General features: G+C 43.2%; 1 protein-coding gene across 1 annotated transcript; it reads right to left on the bottom strand.

Annotated features, from left to right (window-relative positions):
• Positions 1-1,729: 1,729 nt before the first annotated feature.
• Dnajc12 (DnaJ heat shock protein family (Hsp40) member C12) lies at positions 1,730-17,672 on the bottom strand. Its single transcript, XM_021174705.2, has 5 exons — positions 17,467-17,672; positions 13,591-13,669; positions 12,131-12,270; positions 3,337-3,541; positions 1,730-2,358 (listed from the first exon to the last, which is right to left on the bottom strand). Exons 1-5 carry the CDS (start codon positions 17,542-17,544, stop codon positions 2,264-2,266), a joined length of 597 nt encoding a protein of 198 aa, XP_021030364.1. The 5' UTR covers positions 17,545-17,672; the 3' UTR covers positions 1,730-2,263.
• Between the last annotated feature and the right edge of the window lie 238 nt (positions 17,673-17,910).

Raw genomic sequence — 17,910 nt, 5'->3', positions numbered from 1 at the left:
CAAGGTCCCTCAGAGTTAATTGGTCAAATGAGTCAGATGCTTCTTGATTTTGGTTTTTTTTTTCTTTTATCGAATATTTTCTTTCTTTATATTTCAATGTTATCCCCTTTCCAGTTCTCCCCTCTGGAAACCCACCCCCTCCCCTGCCTCCATGAGGGTGATTCCCCCACCCATCCACCCACTCTCGCCTTCCAGCCAAGGCTGACCCATCAGGAGCAGCTGTCAAGTGCAGTGATTTCCTAAGCAACAGCAGTGGGTCAACAGAAACGGGATCTTGTCAATATTGGGGGGTTATGTAAGAAAAATAGAGCTACTCATCCAAGTGGGAGGGGTTCCCCTTTGATGTTCTGCAGAGGCAACAGGCTACAGTGTTTAACCAGCTAGAGCTGGGCCCTCAGATGTCCCGAGGGAAGCAACTGTCTGAGAGCCCATCACATCCAGTGTGTGTGTGTGTGTGTGTGTGTGTGTCTGTGTGTGTGTCTATGTGTGTGTGTCTGTGTGTGTGTCTGTGTGTCTGTGTCTGTGTGTCTGTGTCTGTGTGTGTCTATGTGTGTGTGTCTGTGTGTCTGTGTGTGTCTGTGTATGTATGTGTGTGTTTCTTTTTTCTTTTGATAAAATTTGCAAAAATGTTGACAACTCATCATTCATTTTACTGAAATTACAAAATATTGATAGAAATTATTCTCTGAACAGACTTATGGATGACAAAACAGGAAAAATTCAGATAAAATTAAAGCAATCAGCACAAGATTATATCCTCTCTCTCTCTCTCTCTCTCTCTCTCTCTCTCTCTCTCTCTCTCTCTCTCTGTTTTAATTTCTTTCATTAGTTTTATGAAGTAAATTATGACCTCCTAAAATTGACAAGTTGGAGTTCAAAGCCCTGGTATCTTCTTTGGAGTTAAGTTGTTTTAAAGATAGAAATAAGTTATAGTGAAGTTGTGAGAACTACGGACCCTGATCTGGGGTTACTGATGTCTTCCTGTGAAGAGGTAGATACCAGGGACTCGAGTAAACAGGGACAAGAGGCCACCTGAAGACACGGGCAGCCTCAGAAGTGCGCTGACCATCCCTTGAATTAGACTTGGATCTTCACAAATCGCGAGGCATGCTTGAGCCACCAGAGGTGTTTTGTTACAGCAGCTAGAGCAGGGTGATACTGTCTGCACTGATATTTCATAAAAGGAAGCGCTCTGCGGCTTTCTTTTTGCTTTGGTTTTGGTTTTCTTGAATTGGGGTCTCCTGTGCCCTCTGCTGTCTGGTGGCTATGTAGCCACAGCTGGCCTTGAGCCTCCAGTCCTCTGCTTCCAAGTCCCACTGCTGGGATTACAGGTGTGTGTCACCAGGTCTGTCTAGGAAATATATTTCCTAAATTACATGAGTTTATCTGTCTGTTTATTTTGGGTGTGGGTATGTTTGTGCCATACCAAATGTGCGGAAGTCAGAGGACAATCTTCAGGAGTTGATCTTTCCACCATGTGGCCCTGGGGCTAGAACTCAAGTTGTCAGGCTTGGTAGCAAGTTCCCTTACTTTCTGAGCCATCATGCCAGTCAATAGTTTGAGGATAGCAACATAGAGAGGCTCAGGGCCAGCCTGTGCTAGAGTTTGAAGATAACTAAATAGAGAGGCTCAGGGCTAGCCTGTGCTATGTGGTAGCATGTAGACTTCCCCCCAAAAATTCATATAAATAAATGAGTGAATGAATACAGTTTGCATCCTAAATGCATAATTGAACTTTGAGGAAATTATTTATTTCACTCTATGAAATTTAGACAAGTAAGTCTACATTTTGTTTTAAACCAAAATCCAAAAGACATTTTTGTATGGGTAGGGATCACAAGACACCAAAAGAGAATGATTTTTAACAAATATCTACAAATCACATTAACAGGAAAAACATATAATAGGAACTAATATCTAAGTGTACTCTTAGAAATACAAACTACATAGTATCTAAATGTACTCTCAGAAACAAGTGTATCTAAGAGCCTTAATTGACTCAAATATTGAAGTAAACTACAACTTACAACCATTTTTCTCACTTAAACAACATGTGGGAAGTAAGAGTCAATAATACAGAGCATACGGAAGGTCGTGGGTTCAATCCCCAGTAAAAACTAACACAAAGTGCACTGTAAGAGTGCCTTCAATGGGGCTTGACCATTCCGACTAACGCACAAACACAACATTTTAAAGACATAAAGATTCGCTTTGGCAGCAGAGATGAAGGCCTTGCCCTCCCTCCTTCCCAAACAGCAATGCTTCAGATTTCATAGTTTCTGAACTTCCGCAGGAGGTCTGAGGGGGCGTCACCAGACCAGCGGAAACGAAGGTGGCCACAGTTCAAGCCTGAGAGACCTGGAGAAGGATGAAGAGAAACACTTCAAATCAGAGGTAGAAGAAGAGTCAAGCTAGCATAGTAAAACAGCTTGGGGTTAAGACTCCACCACAACCAGTGGGAGTGAGTCTCCAGGATGAATTCTTCTTTTTTTAATGTAGTCCTGACTGTCCTGGAACTCACTGTGTAAACTGGGCTAGCCTGGAACTCACTGTGTAAACTGGGCTAGCCTGGAGCTCACAGAAGGCCTGCTTCACACCCCTTGAGTACTGAGATTAAAGTCATGCACCACCATACCCTGCAAACTATTCATATTTTATAGAAACAGTACTTACATTAATAATACATTGGCATTCTTATGAACAGAAATTACAATTCGGGGGCTGGAGAGATGGCTTAGAGGTTAAGAGCACTGACTGCTCTTCCAAAGGTCCTGAATTCAATTCCCAGCAACCACATGGTGGCTCACAACCGTCTGTAATGAGATCTGATGCCCTCTTCTGGGGTGTCTGAGGGCAGCTACAGTGTACTTATATATAATAAATAAATAAATCTTTTTTAAAAAAAAAAGAAAGAAATTACAAATCATGTAAACAAAGACCTCTCATGCTTAATAGTCATCCTCTCCCAAATTGGGAATTTTTAAATAATATTTTTACTAATTCTTTGAGAAATTCGAACAGAATATTTGGAGTATATTCACCCTCCACTCCTCTCCTTAGCTCCTCTCAGGTCCAGTCCTCACCCCCCTCTTACGCCCTGTCCCTTCTTAAAAAGTTACCCAAGCCAGCTGGGCATGCACACGCCTTTTATGGCAGAACTTGGGAGGCAGAGACAGGCAGATCTCTATGAGTTCCAAGTCCATCTGGTCTATATAGGTAATGAGACTTGTCTACACTGCTGTGCCTACCAGGACAGGTTGAGAACAGCTGTAATACAACCCACGATCTTTGATATCTCCGGGTGTCTCTTGTGAAGAGCTAGGCAACACGACTTACCTGGAGAGTCTGGGTTTTGTGGGGAGATGCCCTCCTCTGGGAACTCGGGTTCCTTTTGCTTCATTTTCTCTGGGGTTGAGTCTGGGTCCCCTTTCTTAGTTTCCCGCTGCTCACTCCGTTCCTTGTTTGGAACTGAGCTGGTGAACGTCTGGCCACTTCCTTCCAGCATCAAGTCCTTCTTACTTCTGACAGCCCAATGCATCGACTAGATTAATTAAGAGGGGACACATAAACATCATTCGTTTCTTACATTTGGTTATTTATTAAGGGGTGCATTTGGGGTGCCAGGGGAGACAGCTTCCAAGAGCCCATTCTCCTTCCACCAAGGGAGTTCTGGAATCAAGCTCAGGTAACCAATCAGATGTTGCTGGCAAGCATCTTTACCCACGGAGGCATCTCACCAGCCAGGGTCCCCCCCCCCCTTCAGTCCCCACCCCCCCAACCCCCCCACCCCTGACTCTTGTCACCACTAATTCCAATCATAGAAAGAGTCAGAAGAAAATCCCAAGATGTGCTTAACCTCATAGGCGGGTGCTCCACCCCCACACCCCTGTGCTGTAGTTAATCACAAAAGATCAAACACAAGAGGGAGGCTGAAGGGCTGGAGAGATGACTCAGTGGTTAAGAGCACTGCCTGATCTTCCAGAGGTCCTGAGTTCAATTCAATTCCCAGCAACCACATGGTGGCTCGCAACCATCTGTAATGGAATCCAATGCCCTCACATATGCTCACACAAATGAAATCAATAAATAAATCTATAAAAAATAAAAATAAAAAAGAAGGAAGCTGAAGTCTGGCAAAGTGGGCAAAGGTGCTTGCCACCAAGCTTTACTACCTGAGTCTGATATCTGGAATTCACATGGTAGAAGGAGAGAACCAATTCTTGCAAGCTGTCCTCTGACCTCTATATATATGCTGTGGAGCACGCAAGTGCACACACACACACACACACACATGCACACAACAAATATGGAAAGGTTTTAGGAGTGATGCTAAGCAGTCTGTGCAGCTTTCCATGGTCACAGAGTGTACCTCAGTGTGGCACAGTCTCCTGCTGCTGCCTGCACATCTACCGATCTGCAGATCTCAGCTCTCATCTCCTCCAGCACCATGCCTGCCTGCGTGCTGCCATACTTCTGACCATGATGACAATGGACTGAACCTCTGAAATTATAAGCCAGCCCCAAATGAATGCTTTCCTTTGTAAGAGTTGCCATGGTCATGGTGTCTCTTCACAGTAATAAAACCCAAACTAAGACACCTAACAAGCCTACATCCTACAGTGGACATCATGGATCCCATACCACATGACATACATGATGGAGCACACCAATGATTACAACACCCAGGAGCTGAAGGTAGGAGGATCAAGGGTTCAAGGTCATCTACCCTTGAATACATATTGAGTATGAGGCCAGACTGGTATGGACATGAGACTCTGCCTCAAAAAAAAAAAAAAAAAAAAAAAAGGAGTGGCCGGGCGTGGTGGCGCATGCCTTTAATCCCAGCACTCGGGAGGCAGAGGCAGGCGGATTTCTGAGTTCGAAGCCAGCCTGGTCTACAAAGTGAGTTCCAGGACAGCCAGGGCTATACAGAGAAACCCTGTCTCGAAAAACCAAAAAAAAAAAAAAAAAAAAAAAAAAAAAATGAGCATCAGTAGAAATATGCAGTGATGGGCTAGAGACAGGGACTAAGAGGCAAAGAGGAGAGAAACGTATTGGCAAGCATGAGACAGAGTCAGCAAACACCAGAAGGCAAAGGTCACGAACGCTCCTGTCTGTGAAGTTGGGCTCCTGGTACTTTCCACTCACAATAAACTTGTTTACCAGCTTTCCTTAACAGACCTTTTTTTTTTTTTAGGAAATAATTACCTTACATTCTAAATTTCAATCAACACTAGCAAATATTTTTCTTTTAATCTACATGCCATTAAACATTGGAAAAAGGAAACCAAAAACAACTGGCTCACATGAGCCACAGCTCAGCCGAATAACAAGCAAAAATTGGGGGTTTTTTTCAAGTTATTGTTTTATGTGTATGGATGTTGTCTCTGTATGTGTGTCTGTGTACCACTATGGGTGTCCGGTGCCTGAGCTAGCCAGGGGAGAGTTCAGATGCCCTGGAACTGGAGTTAGACAATTATAAGCCAACATGTGGTTGCTGGGAATTGAACTTGGGTCCTCTGGAAGAGCAGCCAGTGCTCTTAACCGCTGAGCCATCTCTCCGGCCCCCAAAATTAGTTATTTTTATCCTGAGTCACCATGAGTAAATTTTTTACTTGCTTGAGTGGTTGATCTCTGACCTGCTTGCTCTGGGATAATATCCAAACAAGACAGACTGTGTTTTCAAAAGCAGGTATTGAAATGTTCACCATTTCCCATCTGGCTAGAGAAAGAGTGGCCATCTGGGTATAGTATTCTGCAGATAGCCTGTGGCCAACTGGACTCGCCCCAAAGATATATCACCCAGCTAGGGACTCAGAAACAATCAATAGGCAAATAGATTTATGTAGGGTAACAGGAAGACCCCCACAACCCCTCCCCCAAACAGCTGATTTATCAAACAGCCGAGTCAAAAAAAAAAAGTATGTAACTTATAAATTTTACAGCAATGGGTGTGACATGGGTCAATTTTATTCGTCTTTGAGGATGTTTTCTTGTAGTTGTGACTGTGATGTAACCAGAGCCATCTTCCAGCAGCCTCCTAGCCTTCCTGGCCTGTACTTTGGAAGGAGATAGAGAGCCTGGATTCTCTGCACTAAAAAAGGTCTTTGTTAGGCCTGGTGGTGCAAGCCCGTAATCCCACTACTTAGGACATGAAGGCAGGAGAATTAAATGTTGAAGTTTGGCCTGTGGCTATATACTGCAATGCTAAATACCAGCCCCCAAAGTCTGGTGGCCCCCAGGGACAAAGAGATTCTCCTGTACACCAAGTGATACTATGTAAACTTGCTCCTTAATTTATAACTATTGGATGCCAGGCGTGGTGGCACATGCCTTTAATCCCAGCACTCTGGAGGCAGGGGCAGGTGGATTTCTGAGTTCGAGGCCAGCCTGGTCTTCAAAGTGAGTTCCAGGACAGCCAGGGCTACACAGAGAAACCCTGTCTCGAAAAAAAAAAAAAAAGTTTATAACTATTGGTTGAACAAAGATGTTGACAGACTATAGGTGAACAGGAGAAAGGTGGGTCTGAGGTAGAGACCACAAGGAGAGGAGGGCAGAGAGGGGAAGAGAGGAGAAGACACCATGGGGTAGGAATCCTGAGAACATGGCCAGGAGGACTGGCCAGTTGGAGTAAGGGCAGCCCAGGTAGAACATGGTAAGTTATATAACAGACTTATTAACAGGGAAGCAGACAAAATAGCACAGAGGGTTGAGATCTGCCCGACTCTAATGCATTAAGGCTTATTATAAATACAAAGGTTTTGTACCTTTTATTTGGGAACTGAATAATCAAAGGTGGGGCAGAAATCCCCAATTAATTTTTACTACAAGAAGTTCAAGCCGGGCGTGGTGGCGCACGCCTTTAATCCCAGCACTCGGGAGGCAGAGGCAGGCGGATTTCTGAGTTCGAGGCCAGCCTGGTCTACAAAGTGAGTGCCAGGACAGCCAGGACTACACAGAGAAACCCTGTCTCGAAAAACCAAAAAAAAAAAAAAGAAGTTCAAGATGATCTTGAAGTGCATAGCAACTTCAAGGCCAGATTGTGGGGCTTGAGAGTTGCCTCCATGGTGAAGATCAGTTGTTGCTGATGCAGTTGACCTTTTGCTGTTCAATCCCAGCCCCCCACATGGTGGCTCACAGCTGTCTATAACTCCAGGTCCACATAGATCTGACACACTCTTCTGGCCCCCGTATGTGTGTACCAGGTACATACCTAGTGCACACATACCTACAGGCAAAACACTGGTATACATAAAACAATAAAATAAATAAATCTAAAAATAGTTTTTAAGGACCAGGCTGTGCTATATCAGCCCATGTCTCAAAAAATAAAATAAAATAAAATAAAATAAAATAAAATAAAATAAAATAAAATAAAATAAAATGTTGGGGTGAGGAAGCTCAAAGATGTAGCATGGTTGGTAAGGTACCATACAAGGCACTCTCAAGTTGGAGGTAGAAGAATCAGAAGTTCAAGGACACCCCCAGCAAGTTCAAATCCAGCCTTGGATTTCATGAATCAACAACAAAAGAAGTCTGTTTCCTAATTTTCACAGGATCTCAAAGGCCTGACAGTCCTTGAAACTCAAGCCAATTATTTCTTTATTTAGAATATTTTTTTCATTTGTTTGTTTTTGAAACAGGGTCTTACTCCGTAGCCCTTGCTGGTCTGGAACTCACTGTGTAGAGTACACTGCCTTAGACTAACAGAAATCCACCTGCCTCTGCCACATGGACGTGAAAGGTGTGCCTGGCCTTTGAATTTTTAATATTTATTTGTTATGTATGTTTTGTTCATCTCTGTGTGCACATTTGTATGTGTATGGACATATGTATGCTATGGTGTATGTGTAGAAATCAGAGGCCAGCTTTCAGGAATCAGTTTTCTGTCTACCATGTGGTTTCCAGAGATCAAACTCAGGTTGTCAGGCGTGGTGGGGCCTATACCCACTGGGCCATCTCAAATACCATGTGTCTCATTTTTAAACCAACATTACATGTTCAAAACTAAGTTTTTAACATATTCATTGGTTTAGGTCAGTGGTTCTTAACCACGGGTCTCGACCGTTTTGAGGGTTGAATGACTTTTTCACAGGCATCACTAAAGACCACTGGAAAACACAGATATCTGGGGGCTGAAGAGATGGCTCAGCGAGTAAGAGCACTGACTGCTCTTCCAGAGGTCCTGAGTTCAATTCCCAGCAACCTCATGGTGGCTCACATCCATCTGTAATGGAATCTGATGCCCTCTTCTGGTATGTCTGAAGACAGCTACAGTGTACCCATATAAATAATAAATAAGTAAAACTTAAAAAAAAAGAAAGAAAACATAGATATTTACATTACGATTCACAACAGTAGCAAAATTACAGCTATGAAGTAGCAATGAAGATAATTTTATGGTTGGGGTCACCACAACATGAGGAAATGTATTAAAGGGTCCCAGCATTAGGAAGGTTGAGAGACATTGGCTTAGGTGAACTCTTAAAATATGTTTTTAAGATGTACTTTTATTATTTTAATTATGGGTAGGAGTGCATGTGTCAGCATATAAGCATGTGCACATGCATGCAGATACTCTGCATGCCCAGAGGCATCAGATCCCCTGGAGCTGGAGTGACAGTACTGCGTCACCCTGAAGCCATGGCTCAGCTGAGCAATGCTCCCAATGGACAGATGGCCAGACCTGAACTACAGCCCTGTGTGTGACACATAAAACTGCCTTCAGATATGTCCTGTTCTCTAGCTAATATTTGTCCTCCTAGACTAATCATACTAACTGCATAGAAATCAGAGCCACAAGATGGATGGTGTAAAGGAAAGAATTGTATGAGCTTTCACGCTCCGAGGCCGTGCGAGCCAAATGAACACGAAAGGGTTTTTCGGATCCTAAACTTGTACCTTTTATTTTCAGGATGGTGTGTGCAGTACAGCTAACCCCAAACCCTAATGACAGTGCATTTCCACAGAAGGCCGGTCACCAACATGACAGATGCTGAACAATAACTGTTAATGATTCCCAGACATAGAAGACTTGAAGAGAAAAAGAACTCACTACTGACTAAAGATTTATTTTATTTATGCGTATGCATATGTGTCTGCAGGAGTGTGTGCTATGGATATGCAGATGCCCCAGTAGCCAGAAGAAGGTTTTGGATCCATCCACTGGAGTAGAACTTAGTGGTTGTAAAATGTCTGACCTGGCTGCCAGGGACCAAATGCCAGTCCCAAGCAAGAGTGCTCTTAACCACTGAGCCATCTCTCCACCCGCGACTGCTGATTTCGTGGGTTTATTTGGTTCTGTTTTTTGTCTACCACCTGAATGCAATGCCTTGCCTGGCCCCACTGCTGATTAAAGAACCGATATACAGCTCATCGCTCTTGTAATGCTGATGGAAATAAACCTGAAACCAGACTTCCTACTACTTCAGCTCTGGTGACAAGATAAATGACGTGGTCAGTAAGACTTAAATATAATTATTGTAAGGGCTCAAACAGTGCATGGAATGCTGTGTTTGGAATCAGGAAAGACAATGGTAATATAGATGAAAATGGAGATTTTTTTTTTTAAATCTGTAGCTAACTTGGTGCTAATGGTTAAAAAAAATTAAATGACCATTGAGTAGGTCACCAAAAACTAGAGCTGTCAATCAGAAGGCATTGGACAACCATGGTAAGTAATTCAGCAGTAGTTACAGTGTATCATGTTTAGGAGGCTGGAGATACATCTGCAGTGACTTTGTAGAACAATGTAGGCCGGAGAAATGGCTTAGTGGGGAAAGTGCTTGCTCGAGGATCTGAGTTCAAATCCCTAACACCATTATAACTATTTGTGTGGTGTGATGTCCTATCTATAATCCCAGCACTCAGCTGGCAGAGAAAGGTGATTCCCCAGAGCGAGCTGGCCATCTAGACGACCCAAAGAGTCAATCTCTGGGCTCAAGGGAGAGATCCTGACTCAGTCTATAAGCCAAAGAGCGATAAAGGAAGACACTCAATGTCACCCTCTGGCCTCTACACACATGAGCTCATGCAAAAAACACACACATACAGACACACTTTTGTACCCACATGCTGTGAATGTACAAACACATGCATACCACACTCACATGCACATGCAAAATATAAACAAATAAAAGGAAAAGAATATTATTTCTGATTATGTAAAGCTACGTAGTACTATTTTTTTAAGATACTATTTTTTATAGGCCAGAAGTAGCAGAACACACCTTTGATCCCAGCACTTGGGAGGCAGAGGCAGGTGGATTTCTATGAATTTGAGGCTAGCCTGGTCTACAAAGCTAGTCTAGGGCAGCCAGGGCTATTACACAGAGAAATCCTGACTTGAAAAAATATATATATATGGGAGCTGGAGAAATAGCTCAGCGGTTAAGAGCACTGACTGCTCCTCCAGAGGTCCCGAGTTCAATTCCCAGCAACCACATGGTGGCTCACAACCATCTGTAATGGGGTCTGATGACCTCTTCCAATGTGTCTGAACTCAGACGCATAAAGTAAATAAATATTTTTTTAAAAAATATATTTTATTTATGTGTATGTATGTAGGCTTGTGAAGAATGTTACAAGTGTGGGTCCCTAATAAGGCAGAAGAGGGCATCAGACACCCAGAACTGGAGTTACAGGCAGTTGTGAGCCACCCAGCATGGGTTTTAGGAACCAACCTTCATCTTCAGAATAGCAGCAAGTGCCTGATGCCCACAGATGCTAGAAGAGGGTATCGGGGCCCCTGAAAATGGATTCACACACAGTTGTGAGCTGCCATGCAAGTACTGCAAACCAAACTTGGGTCCACTAAAAGAGCATCCAGTGCTCTTAACCACGGAGCGCCTGTATGTGAGTTTTTAATGGCCTTACCCTAAGTGTGGTAACTCTTTACCACCATACATGAAAGAATAAGTGTATCCTCTTCTGTTATAGATGCCCAAGCCTTAGTAGGTAAACAAGCTCAAATGACAAGGAAAAAAAAAAGAAACGATAAAGGAAGGGCTGGAGAGCTGGCTTTGAGACACAGTGCCTCATGCTCCTGCAGAGGACCAGGTGTGCTTCCCAGTCCCACATGGCAGCTCACAACTGTAACTCCAGCTCCACAGATCCAGTGTGCTCTTCCTGGGAACACACACACGGCATAGAAAACACAGACACGCACGTACACAAACAGAAATACATCTTAAACTGGGCGGTGGTGTGCACGTCTTCAATCCCAGCACTCGGGAGGCAGAGGCAGGAGGATCTCTGTGAAGGCCAGCCTGGTCTACAGAGCTAGTTGCTGGACAGCCAGACCTACATAGTGAGACCTTGCCTTGAAAACCTAGTAGTTGTAGCAATCAATGTCAGAGCTAGATATATAGATGTATCTTAAGAATATTTTTTTCGCCGGGCGTGGTGGCGCACGCCTTTAATCCCAGCACTCGGGAGGCAGAGGCAGGTGGATTTCTGAGTTCGAGGCCAGCCTGGTCTACAAAGTGAGTTCCAGGACAGCCAGGGCTATCCAGAGAAACCCTGTCTCGAAAAAACCAAAAAAAAAAAAAAAAAAAAAAAAAGAATATTTTTTTCAAGATTCAAGAAGAACTTTCAGGGGTCCAAAATTCAGTTACATGAGCAACCTGATAAGCACAATTCTGAGAAATCTTAGAATAAGGTAGATTTAAATGGTAGCAGGAAGTGTAATATGCTACAACAAGCGGCCATGGCTCCTTCTAAACTCTTCCTCTGGTGGCCTGTCTTCTGACTTTCTCCTCATTGAGTTTTTTTTTTTTAATATTTATTTATTTATTTATTTATTCATTTGTTTATTTATTTATTTATTTAGTGTAAGTACACTGTAGCTGTCTTCAGACACTCCAGAAGAGGGCATCAGATTTCGTTTCGGATGTTTGTGAGCCACCAAGCGGTTGCTGGGATTTGAACTCAGGACCTTTGGAAGGGCAGTCAGCGCTCTTAACCACTGAGCCATCTCACCAGCCCCTCATAGTTTTGTAAGCAATGACTTACCACTAATTTCTCGGTCCCTTTCCCTCCTATTGCTTACTGATTCTTTAGGCTAAGTCGTGAGTCTAACCCTTGAGCAGCCTGGCCTCCAAATCCCCAGCATCCCCAGAGAGAAACTCACAGTTTTCACTGAGTCGGCCAAAGCTTCCCACTGCTCGAATGGCATTGACATCTGGCTCCTCCGCCAATGGTCATAGCGGGCTCGACTCTCTGCATTGCACAGAATCTCCTTCGCCTTCTGCAATTTCTGAAAAGTCTCCACTGGAAAACAAGAGAAGAGATGAACACTGCTCTCTTGGGGTGGGTTAAATTCCAAAACCATCCAAAAGCTCTCGCCAGAATTTTGACTTTGAGACTTTGAGCTGGTCTCCCTAGTCAGGCTTTAGTGTCCTCGTTTGTAAGGTTATATCATAAAGACAAGTGAGAGCTGCTGAGAGAGATCAGGGAATAAGGATCTTTGCCTTTGCTACCAAGCCTGACGTCCTGAGTTTGATCTCCTGGACACACATAATGGAAGGAGATACCTGGCTCTTGCAAGCTGCCCTCTGAGTTTCACACATGCCCTGGGAGGGGGGGGAGCACAATAAATAAAATGAATAAAGAGAATTCTTATAAAGACAAGCATTGGTTACAAATAAAAATATTGTTATATTAACACTTCATTGGCTGGCAAAAATGAACTGCAAGTCAAAAAACTTGTAGTCCTGGCTGGCCTAGAACTTGCTATGTAGAACAGGCTGGCCTCAAACTCACAGAGATCTACCACCTCTGCCTCCCAGCTGTTGGGATAAACCGTGTGTTCAGCTCAGCACTCACCATAGAAGCTTAGGATCCAGGATTTAACCCTTAGAACTCACACAAAGGTGGATGAAGAGCACCAACTCCTCTGACCACCCCATTCCATGGCGCACATACCCACAAACAACATCATCACTACCTGTTTTAATTTGAAGACCTTGAAACAGTAAATAAAGAAAACGCAGGTGCTACACACAACTGAGGCCGTGCTGTGTAATAGTTTCCTCCAATATTGAAATATTTCACCCAGCTGGCAAAATCCTTCAGCAGGAAGATAAACAATTCAAAATGGCTTCAGGAAGTTCCTGAAACTGACCAGATTTCTAGGCTCCTCCCATTCGGGGTAAGCAATAAACACTGAGTGACAGAAGGAAGCTGAATTGCAAAGACTCTTTAAGTCCAAACCAGCTGCCTGGGAGAAGAATGCCTGAAGAAGTGTAGTCCAACTGAATCATTTGGAAGGGAGACTCTCCAACCTATTGAGCTGCCCACAGGCTGGGCAGTATACTCCAGGTTCCCAGCTTCTGTGAGCCATCACCCATGCTGGGGCAGGCTTTGGTGATACAGCTGTCTTTGAGTCATTTTTGCTCCTAGAGATCACCCCAACAAAAGTCATGGTTTACCAAGTTGGACATGGGTGGTCTGAGTACTTTCCTGGGCTTCCTTTTCTGAGGTCAATGGATGGATGTGTAGCAGTGTAGCATGTCCCAGGAAAAGCTGTGTCATACAACATGCCTATATGTTGTTCATCCTCTTAAGAAACAGCCATCAGTAGATTCTTACCAGCTTTGGAGTTCTCAGGATGCTTGTCGGGGTGACATTCCAGAGCTCTAATCTTAAATTCTGCCAAGATTTGCTCAACCTAAAACAAAAACCAGGATTTCAAATAAAGGGGATAGACAGAGGAAATTGCTCAGTCCAGTGATTCTCAACCCCCCTAATGCTGCCTACAACCCTTAATGTAGTTCCTCGTGTTGTGCTGACCTCCAATAAGAAGTTATCTTTCTGCTACTTTATAATTTTGCCACTGTTACTAATCACAGTGTAAATATTTGTGTTTTCTAAAGGTCTTAGGTTACCCCCGTGAAAGGGTCATTTGATCCCCAAAGGAGTCTTGACCTCGAAGATTGAGAACCATTACCATTGTCACATGCAAGCTTGGAGAGAACTCAAGGTCAGTGCCTAGTGCCCATATAAAAGCCAGGCCTGGAGAGCCGACTCTGTGATCCCAGTGGAGGGGGTGCAGAAAGGAGAATCTGGAGCTCACTGGCCAGCCAGTGAGCTGACTTTGGTGAGCTGAGACTGTCTCAAAAAATAAGATGCCAACACTAATCTCTGGCCTTTACACACACATGTGCACAGATGTACTTCATAAGAGAATCAAATGTCTTCAAGTGTAGATAACCATACAGACAATTCCAGCCAGGTCATCCTTGGCTAAATAGGAAGTTCAGGCCAAAAATGTAATAGTATACTTTGTGTGTGTATGTGACAGGGTCACACTGGGTAGCCCTGGCTGGCCCAGGATTCAACATGTAGACCAAACTGACTTCAGACTCCAAGAGATCAGCCTGCTTCTGTCTCCTGAGTGCTGGGATTAAAGGCATGTGACATCAAGCCCAGCAAATGAACATTTTAAAAGATGTACCTGATTATTGTATGTGTGTGAATGCTTTGCCCGCATGGTCTGTGCACATGACATGGTCGGAAGAGGGCACTGGATTCCCAGGCATCGGAGTTCCAGATAGTGATGAGGCACAGTGTGGATGCTGGGAACCAGGCTCTACAAGAGCAGCCAGTGCTCTTAACCACTGAGCCAACCCTCCTGTGCCCCAAGTAAACACTTGTAGATTACCATCTTACTAGTACCCCAAACCCTCTTTGTATAAAGTTCCTATCAATACAGAATAGAAAATATTGTTCTCCTTTTTACTCCTTTAAGATACATTTTGCCCATATTTATGTCTATGTTCTGAGAAGATTAACTAATGCAAATGCATAAAATTATACCTATCTGTCAAAGATGGTTGGAATTTTATTGTTATGGATGTTCTGGTTTTTGTTTGTTTGTTTGTTTGTTTGTTTGTTTGTTTTAATTCACATCACACTAGAAGACGTTCTGGGACTGGGAGTGGTGGCACACGCCTATGAGCTCAGCACTTGGAAGGCAGAAGCAGGCGGAGCTCCGTGAAATTGAGACCAGCCTTGGCTACCTAGTGAGGTCCAAGACAGCCAGGGTTATGTAGAGAGACATAGTCTCAAAAAACAAACAAACAAAAATTGAAAAATGAAAGAAGAAGGAGGAAAGAAAAAAGGAAGCAAGGAGAGAGAGAGAGAGAGAGAGAGAGAGAGAGAAGCAAGCAAGCATTCTGGGGTCAAGGAAATGGTTCAGTGGGTAAAAGCAATTGCCACCAAGCCCGATGACCTGAATTCAATGCCCCAGACCCACATGGTAGAAGGAAAGAACCAATGCCCACAACGTGCCCTCTGACCTCTGCATGATGTGGAATGCATTATGGTACGTAAGTCTACGGTAGCAAACTGTAAACCCCCAACGGTGCTAACATGTTACTGTCACTTCCTGCTTTACATTTCTCGAGTCTTGCCAACTTCATTAAAAAAAAAAAAATAGCTCGTATCTGTCTTTCAATACTTTACCACTTTACTGTCACAGGGTTAAACACAGACCTTCTGCAGGGCTGACCCTGAGTAAACCAGGAAAGGTGGCTAGTGTGCTTTCAACATAGCCTATCTCTCTCCTGCTGTCCGTATCCCACATGCCCAGTGCTGAACGCAGACCGTGGACAGCCAAAGCCTTTACGTCAAGGTCCACTAAGCCCTCCCTTCCTGATCCAATATCTAGTGATCTGTCTGCACAGCTGCCTACCATGCTGGTGGTAAACAGAAATCATGTTTAACTTTACTCACAGTCAAATAAACCAAAACCTGCAGAGGGCGAAGGGAGGTTCAAAGACACAAACACCAGTGCTCTCCTGAATCTTAATTAAGTAGGTACACAGTTCTAAAAGTGAATTCAAGTACACATACAATATATATTTGCAGGCATATGTAATGTGAATGAAATGTACATTATATATGAAATACATAATCATATTTGTGTGTGGCATATATAATGTATATATGTATGCATATATAATATATGAAATATATAGTGTACATATATGTTAAACATATAACATACATATGTATATACATATACATGTACATATACACATATTTTTTCATATGTATATGAAAAAACATTTGTGTGTGTGTGTGTGTGTGTGTGTGTGTGTGTGTGTATGAAAAACCTCTATCTCTAGTCTTTGACCCAGAATTCTAATTCTAAAAACTTGTCTACGGAGAAAATCTGAAATGAGACAAGAATTTAGCTCCACAGTGTGTGGCTTATCTAGAGAAACAGACTACCATAGCCTCAATGAAGCCAAAGCAAGGCTTAATTCAGAGTAAGAACTAAGGAACTGTCATGTGAAAGGGGCTGCAGTAAGCATAGTTGGGGGGGTTTGGTTTTGTTTTATTTGGGGGTCGGCCCTTAGAATTACAGTACACAGGTCATCCATCTTGGTGTCTTAAGTGACTCTTGAAACAAAGATCTGGCCCAACCCAACATACAAAGGTTCAACGAATGAAACATAATTTTTAAATAAAAATGTATGTGTAATAGGATATTTCTTTAGACTAATTATAACTATAGATGTTTTTTTTTTTAAATGGCTTTGTGGCTAAGCATGGTGGCACATGCCTTTAATCCCATCACCTATGAGGCAGAGGCAAGTTATGTCTGTGAACCATGGCCAACTTGATCTACATAGTGAGATGGTGAGTTCCAAGCCAACTCTGTCTCAAAAACAAAACAAAACCAAAACAAAACAAACAAAAAAGTAATGCAGGCTATATGACAGAGTAAGTATCCCTACTCAGCCAAATAGAACCCAAATGCACATACATATATACATACAGGCATGCATGTATGCACAAAAAAAAAAAAGTCTTTAAAAGAATAACACATTTGTCTCAAGTATATGATGTCTAAGGGAAGCATTACTTTCTTTAAAAGAAAAATCTCCCGCCAGCTATGACATCTAACTTGATTTGATTTGAAGTTATAATGGTATTTAATACCATTTGAGGTTATAATGGTACTATAAAATCCATGAGTCTTTCTCTGAACGAGGAGACTACAGAGAGGTGGCCCCGCCTCCTGAGCTCTAAATCGCAGCCTTTACTGAGGCAGTGGCTCTCAACCTTCCTATTGCTGCGACTCTTTAGTACAGTTCCACACGTTCCGGTAACCCCCAACCATAAAATTATTTCGTTGCTACTTCATAACTGTAATTTTGCTGCGTTTATGAATTGTAATTAAAAATATTTGATGTGCAGGATATCTGATATGCGACCCCAAGTCCGTAGCAACCCACAGGTTGAGAACCGCTGCTCTAAATAAATAAAATCTGTATGTGGTCCTTCTCCCAGCTAATTACTTTGAAGTTCGGAGTTCTTTCCTCAAATTAATCAGCAAGCATTTTAATCCTTCACTTTCTCCGAGCCGAAACTCCTTCCAAATGGTGCGAGGTTGGAGTTCCAGGAGAAGTGGCTGATCTCAAAGGCGACCTGATGAGAACCTGCAACCCTGCTTACCGAGGAGAGCTCATCGCATCCCAGCAAGGCGTAGTAGTCCTTGCTGCCCTCCGGCCTGTAGTTCAGTATCGCGTCCATTTACAGCGGATGAGTCAGTCCTCTCCGATGCCACGGACACTGTGAGCTCCGGGGCGACAGCAAAGCTCTTTACATTTCAGCAGGACTTTCCAAACCACCGAGCACCCAGACGTCAACCCAGCCCTTTGCAAACACAGCTTCTCATTGGCTGTTTGCCCAGGATGGAGCCTGCCATGCGGGGCTGCTGGGATCTGTAGTTTGGGGTTTGTTGGTGCTGTTGTGGTTTTTTTTTTGTTTGTTTTTTTTTGTTTTTTTTTTTTTGTGGCTGTTGTGTTTTGTTGTTGTTGTTGTTGTTGTTGTTGCTGGTGATGCTATTGTTTGTCGTTGACGTTGTTTTGGTTTGGTTTGGTTTACTCTTTACTTTTT

Source organism: Mus caroli, unplaced genomic scaffold (assembly GCF_978045245.1).
Source record: "Mus caroli unplaced genomic scaffold, Mus_caroli_1 scaffold_9, whole genome shotgun sequence".
Taxonomy (NCBI): Eukaryota; Metazoa; Chordata; class Mammalia; order Rodentia; family Muridae; genus Mus; species Mus caroli.
This window is presented reverse-complemented; position numbering and strand designations above follow the sequence as displayed.